Raw genomic sequence first — 11849 nt, 5'->3', positions numbered from 1 at the left:
GGCTGTTCAACTTGCCCTGAGCAGGCTTCCTCCCCTGTGTTGTCTGTCCGCTTGCTTGGGCTTCTATATTTTAAATATGAGGTTATGAAGCAAGGAGAGATTATGCCCCCAAGGGGAAAGGAAAAGGAAATGCTAATTTGGGACAAGATCTGGGAAGAAATTTCCTGACTCATTTAAATGTTAAGTGTGTTAGTATGGATAGCTTCCCTAAGACACACTTATTTAGGATTGTGGCAGCTTGATATATCATTTACATGAAAATAAACATCCTCAAATACTTTTTAAAACTAAGTCACGGAATTCTCAATGGCATTAGTTCACGAGTCTTTGTTATTGTTATCTTCTCCTGTATGAACAGCAGATTTATAATATGATGGTGTAATAATACTGTTAAAATCAGAGTAAGATGAACTAGCCTGAAGTTCTAACTTTAAGTCAGCAATGTTTCATGGATAAGTCATTAGAGTGTAAGATACGGTTTCTTTTCTAATACACAGCAACTCTAATAGAAAAAAAATCAGAAGATTTGGATTCCATTGCTGGTCCCATCAATTGTAAGACATGTGATCTTAAACAAGTCTCTTAAACTTTCACCTCTTACTCTTTAAAATGTGAAACAATATTTGATAAATTACTAACCACAACATCTCCATTATCTCCTTCCAGTTTGCGTATTACTCTAGATGAGTCTGCCTAAGATATTGTTTTGATTAGGGCACTTCCCCAATAAAGAAAAGCTACTGTGGACCCATTTACTTTCCTCCCGCTTAGCTTGTGTTTCCCTGACTCCTCTGTAGCTAGAGCGCTCTATGACAATGGATTTCAAGGTACATGAAACATGAAGGTGAAGTGGAGCACCTCCGGCTCTCTGCAACTTTGGGCTATTTTTGTAAAAATTGCTGGACAGAAACCATGGTCTGACTGTCCTCTCCCAGTTCAGCTCTCACTAGATCCCCTTCCTTTAGACCCCAGACTTCTTGCACTGCCTACGAGATCTCCCCCAAAATGTGATGCTCTCTCTTGGTTCCAAAGTTCATTTCATGCTCCACCCCAGCCACATGGAACTGAATGTAGCTCCTCAAATATACAATGTTCTCTCTTGGCTCCAGGCCTTGTACATTCTGTTCTCTTTCTGGAATGTTCTCCCTGTTCTTCATTCACATGACTCCTACTCATCCATCACCTCCCACCTTGGATGTCACTTCTTCCAGGGATACCTTGTCTGACCTTCTAAGACCAGATTAAGTACAGCTTCTCTGTACTCATATTAACCAAAATCATAGAACTTAGCAAATTGCACTGGTTTTTATAATACTTGTTCTTCTCCACTAGAATGAAAGCTCCTTGAAGACAGGGATTTTATCTTGTTTATTAATAATACCCAGAGTTTGACACAGTCCCTAGTTCAGTGTTTGCACTCACAAATATTTATTAAATAAATATATTCATATCCCTTTTACCCAAAAGTATATCTAAGTAAAAAATTCACTGTAGACCAAAGACCCTTGTTACACTGCAGATAGAATAGTGCTGTGTCCATAATAGAAACTCAACAGATAGCTATTGACATCAATTTTTAAATTTATTAAATTTCAATCAAGGCAACTAATCCTTCTGAATAAAAATTAGGTATTGTAGGCTTGGTTCTGCAGCATATTAATAATAATACAATTGCCATTTCAAGGACTCTTTTGTCTAGAGAACACATGCTCAGAATTTTGAGAAAAACCAAGTTTCCCTTCCTGTAAGGTCTTTATGAATATTCCTAAGTTCTAAGGTTCTATTAAAATACTCTTATGAGTGTAAGGTCTACTCTTAAACTAGTTTAGTTAGCCATTACTACAAAAGGGAAAAACTCCTGGAGTGCAAGGTCCAGCATCTCAGTTCTTGAAGAGGAATGAAATATCAGGCATGCATGTAATGATACAGCATGGCTTTTCTTTTTGGAAAACCTCATGATTTTGGTTTTTTAATATGAAGGCCTGGTTTAAATATCTTAGTTTCATTATCTACTCATGAGATAGCTGGGTTCTAGACCATTATAATTAAAATTTTACACTACTGTTTTTTTGACGTGCCCAAAACTTACCCAAAACTTAAACCAAAACATTTTGGTTTGAGAGATGCAAGAACTCTCACTTGTTAAACTGATAATCAGTTCCAGATTTGTAATCTTAATTCCTAAAACTTAGTTCACAATTGTAGAATTCAGCACATTTTCATTTTGATGGCAAACTCTAGGCACAGTTGTCACTAGAGAACCAGAAAGTGAGAATTCGATGTACCAATGCACACAAAGTACTTGGCACACAGAAATGACATGTGCTGTCTCAATAGATGTTAGCTATTATTTATTTTTTTAAGTTCCAGGGCTCAAATAAAGTGAAATAACAGTTTCGTTCAGGAAATGCTATGCCATTTATGTTTGGTTCTGGTTCAATAGTTTTCTAAAATAAAGATACTTGCTTCATATTACAGTAAACAAATGGCAGTGCTTTCAAACTTATTTAATTACCTATCAGTAGAGAATTGCAGGTGGTTCAAGGTACAGTCACTTAGTGTGGTTTATTCTGGTTTAGGGGACATAGTTCAATGTGCTTCAAATATCTGTTTTAGATGTCTGTTATTTCTTGGCTACTAGTGAATGCAAATGTTAATGCCTATAGCACCTTTTTACTTATAGATCTCCCAACTGAAAATTCCTGAATTATCCTACAATGGCGGATTGACTATCCAAAGGTTAGGCCTCTGTTCAGTGGAGGCTAGTTTTGGCCAGATCTGGAAATACAGAAGTCAAAATTTAAATTAATTAGTCTTATGGTATCTGCATGATGGAATTTATTTTCCAGAACAGTTGTTAACTCATTTCTTTGCTTACTTCCCTCCCAAGTTTTTCATACTTCTTGCCAATTTCCCTCCCAAGTTTTTTTTTCTTTTAGTAACTTCTTGCCAACTTCCCTCCCAATTTTTTTTCTAGTGACTTAAATATGAAAACTTCCAAGCAGTGGTGAAATAGACAACACAAAAGTTATTAATATTTCAACTTACACAGTAAATAGTTTTGTTACAATGCATATGTAATGGCTGTCATGACATAGTTACTTAATGCAATCATTTTGCGGTTACAAAAGGATTTCAACAACTTTGTGGAAACCAGTTACACATCCTAAGCTCCTGACCTTTCTCACATACCTCCCCCAACCTTCCACAATGCACTATTATAAAAGCCAATTACTTCTCCAAACCCAGATACTTTACAAGAGAGTGAGTCACTGAATAAAGACAGTATAGTTACTGGTTCCCCAAACAATGGCCTGCCTAGAATTCTCTTGCTGTGGGGGGCCTGTGTGGTAGGACACAGTATTGGTAATGCGCCAAAGAGGTGGTATTCTGGGGGTAAAAAAGGCAAGAGAACAATGAAATCTGTCACTCTTTCAGTAACAAAATATGATTATAATCTCTTAAGAGATATGTTAAGTAAATGAATGAGGCCCCAAGTAAATGGACTCCTCTTTTTAAGCTAGCAAAGTCTGCAGTGCTAGTTACAAAAATTACAAATATTTAGGAGGACTCTAAGGGTAATTTGGGTGTATGCAAAGAAAAATGTAGGAGGATAAGTTAATGGACACAGGGATATAAAATTGTATTGAAAAAATAATTATCAATTTGCCTAGAAATCCATTCTAATATAATCTAGATCCAAAGTAGGCTATATAAGCAAGACATGGAGATGTTCCTGAAAGAGCAGGACAGAGGTGAAGAATCTGAATGTGATTTGCTCACTCGTGACTGCACATTACAAATTATTCTATCAGCACAGAACACTCTCCATGCCATTCCCTCAGATAAAGTCTTTAAGCTGCCCCACTGACTGAATAGTTTTCAACAAACTGAAATCAGAAAACTATGTAAAATATGTTGTGCATGCTTTCTTCTAACCATGAAAATTTATACCTACCTGCCTACTCCTATGACACCAAACATCACTACATATGCAGATACTGTAGATATTACAGCTGGACAAAAACACAAAAATGTGGAAGAAAAGAATTCATTCTCATCTCCAGTTCCAAATCTAGATGTAACTAATCATCTTTGGCAGTCAAAATGAAAACATAATTGAATCATGAATGTTGGTATTTGGTGGCAGGGGCCACAGAGAGAACATGAGGGATTCTTTCCTGGCCCCAACTCCTTAACTGTCAAGAATTCTCCATGTGTTTTATGTCCTTATGCTCAGAACTCCTCCACAATGAAAAAATAAAGCTTTCATTTTGGAAGGTTCTCACTGTTTTTTTTCACATGTACGAACACTTGTTTAACAACAACCCACCCAAAATAAAAAAATTGGAAATCATAAAGTCACTGAAAACAGGGGAAAGTTTTTATTTTGACTGTTAACATGATCGGGCACATTTAATTACTTGTGTAACTCCCAGCAATAATGTGCTATCATGTAATTGTCTCCTCAAACCCTTAGACTGTGAGGCTCAGAGAAGAACATTTTCAGAGCAAAATTCCTGCAACTGACATGCCTACTTCAAAATATTTTTGAAACAGTCATCCAATAAGAATTTACCCTTCTGCGTATCAGTGTGCTAGGTGGAGTGTACCAAAATATTTTTTTTAGAATTGCTGTTCTCAAGAAATGAGCCATGTAATTTGATGCATAACACCATATAGGAAACATTTAGCAAAGAGAATGGCATATACTAATGTATTCATTGTATGCACTACATTTGCGAGTTTGAAGTACAAGGAATTTAGAAGGTGCTGGACATTTTCACCTATCATCAGATGACTAGGAAGGCCTAAATCATTTGGAAAAGTCAGCAGGAAAGAAAAGAGCAGGGATTCATGGATTGTTGAAAGTGAAAAACTTATTGTTTTATTTGATATTTTAAGCAAAGAGGGAGAGTGAACTGTACATTAAAAACAAAACGAAGGTCATCACCATCATTAATCATTTACTAAAACCCACCTAGGGGCGTCCTCCACTGGCACTTGGTTAGTGAGACCTCTGCTCCTTCTGCCACGATGGGATGTCTCGGTTCCATGGAATTTGCCTCTATGTACTCCCTTGCGAAACCCACAGCATCTCTACTGTCCCTCTTTCCAATTCCTGCCGTACAAGGCATCCTTATTTCTAAACCAATTTTTCTTCTCTTCTAATTTCTTGAGGAAAAAAATTCACTCTTCCCTGAAGTCCCATTTTTCCTGATGCCTTTTCTATAAATGCAAATATTAAGTACATAAATATGACATTCCTTATAGTCTCATAATTCCTCTGCTTAATTTTTTGTCTCTTCTTGTCCATCATGACCATAATCTGGATTACTAAAATAGCTTCCTGTTAGTCTCTATCCTTTTAGTCAGAATAGCAAATAGTACTACTACTACTACTACTACTACTACTACTACTACTACTACTATTGCTAATAATAATAATATGATGATGATGATAATAGCTGTTTTATTTATTAAGTACTTTCTATGTGACAGAAGTATACAGGAAGCCCTTAAAAAGTAGGTAATATTATTCCCATATTGCTGAGGATAAAACTCAGTATTCAGTAAGGTTAAGTAACTTTCTTTAATAACCCAGCTCTGTCAGATTTCAAAATCTCTGTTCCTCCTGCGATCCCACAAAGTTTTGAATCGTGTCCACTTTAATTCTGCTCCTCTTATCAAAGCCAAACTGACATAGCTAAAATGCAAAGCTGACTGCATCATTTCCCTGATTAAAACTCTCCAAGACCAAATTCCTAAGACTGGTATACAAGGCTCCCAAGACACGGCCCTCCACCTTCATTCCTCCCCACTCACTGTTCCCCAGTTCCACTCTGGTTCATAAAGACTGTGTGGTTCCTTGTATTAACCAAATGGTTTCATTTTCCACTCATCGATTTTCCTCTGTCTAGAATACCTTGTCCATTTTTACTCATCCTCCAAGGTGTCCGTTTTTAGAGAAGGCTTCCCCAGCCTCTTCAGGCTGGCTAAACGGCCTCCTCTGGACTTCTGTGCTGCCCTGAAAGCACCTCTGTCCCAACACTTGCTATATTATAATGAAATGGTCTCTTTTTGTGTTTTACCCCAGCTAGCCTATAAGTTCTTTGAGTGAAGGGATAATAAAGTTTTCATTTTGTACCCGCCTTGCTCCCACCACAGTGAACAGTGTCTGGCATATGGTAGTCACATAAGTAATGTTTTTGGGTCTGAAAGGGATAAACATAAAAACTGAAATCACCTCCCAACCCCATTTCCATTTCTGGAGCATGGAACCAATCTGCCTATATACTAAACACTCAGGGTCTTATGCCACCTGTTTTATTCCACAGAATACTTCAACTTTTGTTGACTGGGTCATAAAGACCAACTACCATATTTATAGATGACCACTTTTTAATTAATTATTTATTTATTTTAATTTTTATTATAATTATTTTTTTAGCTGAGCCATCCTGCCAGCTGTTGGCAGCTCAGCAGCAGCTCTGCTCAGGCCAGGAATCGAACTAGCAATCCTGTTGCTCACAGCTCACACTCTTGAGTGAGATCTTAAACAACTGAGCCACTAGGCCAGCCCTAGACCATTTTTACAATTTGCTTTTATAAGTTCTTAGTCACCAGCAACATTCATATTGATGCTTTTTCATGATTTTTGGCTTCATGGTTCTCCTTCTTAACTACACCCACCTCCTCCCTGTTTCCACAGCAGTCATTCACTAACAAAAACTGACTCTCAGACACATTTCTCTTACATCATACTCTCTAGCAGAATTACTCACCTCAAATGGAAGTAGAAACGAGCTAATAGTTACTGAACAGCTAATTTGCACCAGTGGCTGTATTAGGCGCCTTATAATTAGCTCATTTTTTTCCCTCTCAACAATCCAGTGATTATTTACTCATCAATCTCCCATTTCTTCACATCAATGTAACTGTCTCTCTATTTTATTGGCAGCTCTAATGTTCTTAATCAAAAAATTCCTACAAGGCCATAAGTTTCATTCTTGTCACTACTGGAATTCCATAGTGAATCACTCCATCAGAGGACATTAGTCTTCTGCCTCCCTGGAAATTATTCCTTATGTTAGGCAGACCCTGGATGATTCTACGCTTCCTCCTCTTACGCCTATAGAAATGCCTCTTGCTTTTTCTATTAGAGCACCCATTACATTGTGTATTGATAAGCTTCTACCTCCTACTGCTCCATGAACCTCTGATTTTATTCATATTTTCATAAAATACAGCAAGTCTCAATAAATGTTGCCTTCTTCTTGTTGAAAAGATTATTTAGGCACAAAAGAGCATATACTGTATGATTCCACTTATGTAAAATACCCAGAATAGTAAGTTTTTAGAGACAGTAGGTTGCTTAAGGCTGGGTAGCAGAGTTACATATGAGGGTATAAAAATGGGGTTTCTTTTAAAGGGGATGAAAATGTGGAGATGGTTGTATAATCCTGTGACTATACTAAAAAGCTCTAAATTATACAGTTTAAAAATAATTATAAGGCTGGCCATAGAATAAAAAAAAAAGAATAATATGTTCTTCCCCTTATCATCTTTCCTTCATTTTAGCAGCTTTATTGAGATATAATTCACATACCATATAATAATTCATTAAAACATAGGTCACTATACCATGAACCCTTTAGAAAATGGACCATGTCTGATTCAATTTGGAATTACCAGGCCCTAACACACTATTCAGAAGTTAGTAAATGCTCATTCCATGATGTGGGACCTCTAGTTCTGAATTTATTATTAGTAACATAACTATGCCACATTTGGGTTAAATATACTTTTATAGGTTTCTTTGGGGGAATCAAACCACCATTTACAATATTATTTCCATGGGAAATGGTATATTCAAAGCAAAAATAAGCCTACTAGAAACCTTCCGACACCTTTCCACTAATAAATAAAGAAAGCCCATGAGTTATCTTGCAAGGCATCACCACTCCTATATCCTAGTACCTCCTAGACAAATATCTGTGTTCTCTAGAAACACTCAGATTTTTTTTTATTATTACAAATCTACTCAGTGTTCCAAACTCCAGGTTGTGAAATACTATTCCTGGAAGAAGGGCTTTTGAGGAATGAAGATTATCTTCTTCAAGGTAAATCCAATATTTTTTCAGGATAGATTTATTTTCATTAGGCTTTCAGGGTATATGGAAAACAAGAGGAATGGAACTTTAGAAAACTACTGTTGAATGAGTTAAACTACACATAGAGAGCCATTTATACAAGCATTAGCCCTCGTTTATAAAAATTGCAATTTCTATCTATTCCATAAGTAGCCGTTTTCTATTTTCCACATACTGTATTTTAAGTTTCATTTTATTCCCACTGTAATTTTTTTCATTAAATTTAATTGAAAGGCATTCAAAAATGTAAATGTCATCTATCAAAAATAGTGATTTTGAATCAAGAATACCATGTAAGCAATACTGCTGATAAACCTCATAATGATATATTCCCTGTCCTATATTTACATCAATAATTATTAAACCCTCCATCATATAATTTATGTATTGAATAGCACAAGATCCACATACTGGCTTCACTGGAAATACTTTATGTAGTTCTAGATAATTAGCCCATTCCCCAATATTGTTATGAAATGAGTCAACAGTATCATCTCCATTTTGTCTCTGTTTCAGACAATTATGGTCGCTAGAAGTTATATAGTTATATGTTCAAGGCCAAAGGATAAGATATGATCACAATTTTATCTTTGATTCTCTACTGGCAGGTTAATGCTTGTTCCATTAGACTATGGTATGCTTAAGATTATTAAAACCCTGTTATGTAATTTTGAAGTATTTTTTTTAAATGCATGCCATATAAATGCTGCTTGAGGACATTTGTCTCACTAATGAGTAAAGAAAATGTTTACCATTTCATAGTTTTTATTCTAACCAAATAATTCCATCACTTTGGAAATCAATTATACCTTCTCTATGTTTTTGCAAGTTTCTTAAAGCAGGGGTCATATATTTTCTTAATTGATTTACTCACAGTAGTTTATCCATAGTGGAACCTTGATTAATATATGTAGACTGACTGATTAAATAGGGAGCTAAATATATAATTTAAGTAGTTTGAAGGTCTCATATGCATAACTATAAAATTTTCACATCACTACTTACCTCTTCTAGTTGGCATGCTTTGATGACACTCCTATATCTGTACTCATCATAGGAAACACCGAAGATGATGTTTTCTTTAATGGTACCAGGCATAATCCATGAAAACTGAGAGCAGAAGGAAATTCTTCCACTGTGTTTAATTTTACCCTCTGAAGGCTCCAGTTCTCCCATAATCATCATCAGAAGTGAAGTCTAGAAATAAAACCATTTTTTAGTAAGCGAAATCATTTGACCAAATCACTCTCAGGATGCACTTGCCTCCAACTGGCATCCTAAGTAGAGTTATCTATTCTGATTTTAAAATATTCTGTATTAATTCATTCTATTAAAAAAAATTAAGTACTTCCTGTTCTGGGGGATCTAAAGAAATAGAAGAACAAAGATGTAACATAAAGTTATTATTACAAATATAACCATGAGAACAGAAACACCTCTCCAATCTTTAGAAGTTGGAATGCCCTTGGGCTTGTACCTTGGCCCCTTTTGCTTCTTATCAACACTCTCTCCTTTGGACTCTCATTGAACCCCATGTCTTTATAATGCCTGCCCCCACTGAAAGCCAGACTTACATATCCAAATACCATCTCTATTTGGATATCAATTAGGCATTTTAAGCTTAACAATCCAAAATGTATCCTCACCCAAAACTTGTTTGTCCCATAATTTTCTCAGTAAATGGTACCTTCATCCTTCTAGTTGCTCAGTCCAAAACCCTTGGACTCATACTTGACTCTTCCATTTTTCTTATGTGCTATGTCCAGTCTATATAACTCTGCTGCATCTTCCTTGGAAACATGACCTGAATCTGATGACTACTTCCATTACTGTCAGGATTAAGCCAACATCATCACTTGCCTGGATTTGCACAAAAGCCTTTTGACTCATCTCCTTGCTCTGCCCTTGTATCCCTACAGATCTTGTTACTTCTCTGCTTAAACCCCTCCAGTGGCTTCTCACCTCCTCAGAATAAAAACGAACTCTTTACAAGGCCCTTTATAAGGCCCTTAGGGCTCTTTTACAAGGCCCAAGTAATGGTCTGGCCCTCCATTACTTCTCTGACAGCTGGACCCTCCATGGCTCATTCTGGGCCAACTCCACTGACCTCCTTGTTGTCCTTGGAACCAAACAGGCACAGTCCCACTTCAAGGCTTTGTTCCACCCTCTACCTGGAGGACCTTTCCACAGATATCCACATGACTAATGCCTTACCTCCTTCAAGTTTTTTCTCAGATATTACTTTTAAGTGAGGCCTTACCAATCTCCCCTATTTAAAATTTCACCCTTGTCACCAATCTTCCTTCTCTGCTTTATCTTCATAGCATTTACCAACATGTGACATCCCACACAAATATTTTTTTTTCATCACCCATTAGAATGTGAGCTCCTTGGGATGGGGATGAAGACATGTTGTGGGTTTTGTTCACTACTATATCCTCAGGGCCTAGAATAGTGCCTGGCACAAAGTAGCTACTCAGTAAATGTGTTAGATAGTATTATGATTTAATGATACTATGATACATTATATAATATTATAAAGGCTCAATAACTTTAAACAGTGAATTGCTGGCACATATATAACAGATGAAACAATGGAACAGAATTAAAGCTACAAAAATAGATCCAAATGCAAAATGGAATTAGTATTTGATAAAGGTAACATCTAAAATGAGTGGAGAAAGATGGGTTATTCAATAAATGATGTTGGACAATGAGAAGCCACCTGGAGGGAAAAAAAAACAAACTGTATCCCTATCTCACACCATATGCCTGATGAATTTGAAATAGATCAAAGAATAAGCACAAGAACAAGAACATAAAATGCTTAAAGAAAACATCAGAGGATGCCTAAAGGAAAAGTAAAAAAAATGGAGTAAGAAAGCCATTCTATGACTCAAAGTCCAGAAGCCATAAAATAAAAGACAAATTAAACCAGATTTTAAAAACAAACAAACTACTTGTACATGGAGAACAAAAGAAAAAAAATGTCAAACTGAAGTAAATATGTGTAATTTATATCACTCAAAGGAATAACTTCCCTCTAAATAAAGTGATCCTAAAATCAAAAGGAAACATACAAACAACCCATCAGAAAAATGTACAAAGTATGTGAACAGATATTTCACCAAAATGAAAATAGAAGTGACCTTTACACTTATGAAAAGATACTATACTTTATTCATTATAATCAGGGAAATGGAAATTAAAAATACACTGAAATATCACTTCCCCCAACAAGACTGGAAAGAATTCAAAAATTAGATATCACCTGTTGGTGATGCTGTGGGGAAATCCACACTCTTATATAAACAGTATGGTGCACGCCTAAATTGGTGCAACCTTCAAGTTTGACAAATACACAAATGCTTTACCATTACTAGGAAGCTATCCTACTGGTAAACTAAATGGCATATGTGTAAGGCTATTCATAGTGTCATTCTTTGTGTTAGCAAAATACTGGAAATAATCCAAATGCCAATCAATAGGTGACTCATTCCTTATAGAACATCATCCATTCATACAATGAAATACTATGCAGCTATTTTTATTTATTTATATATGTGTATATTTATTTATATATGTGTGTGTAGATACATATATGAAAATTTTCATATATGTATATATTCATATATATATATATATATATATATATATATATATATTCAAAAATTTGTTAAAATGAAAACGGATCTG

At 35.8% G+C, this 11849-nt stretch overlaps 1 protein-coding gene across 1 annotated transcript in view; it reads right to left on the bottom strand.

The window, feature by feature from the left end:
• Positions 1 to 11849, bottom strand: part of LOC109376431 (cystic fibrosis transmembrane conductance regulator) — a gene marked incomplete at its 5' end in the record, with an annotated part of 146425 nt that overhangs the window by 117459 nt on the left and 17117 nt on the right. The window contains one exon of the mRNA XM_019632350.1: positions 9159 to 9350. Within this exon, the coding sequence (XP_019487895.1) occupies positions 9159 to 9350 (192 nt within the window). The remainder of the gene's footprint in view (positions 1 to 9158; positions 9351 to 11849) is intronic.

Source organism: Hipposideros armiger, unplaced genomic scaffold (genome assembly GCF_001890085.2).
Source record: "Hipposideros armiger isolate ML-2016 unplaced genomic scaffold, ASM189008v1 scaffold_1130, whole genome shotgun sequence".
Lineage (NCBI taxonomy): Eukaryota > Metazoa > Chordata > Mammalia > Chiroptera > Hipposideridae > Hipposideros > Hipposideros armiger.
The sequence above is the reverse complement of the archived record's forward strand: the minus strand, read 5'-3'. Positions and strand labels throughout refer to the sequence as shown.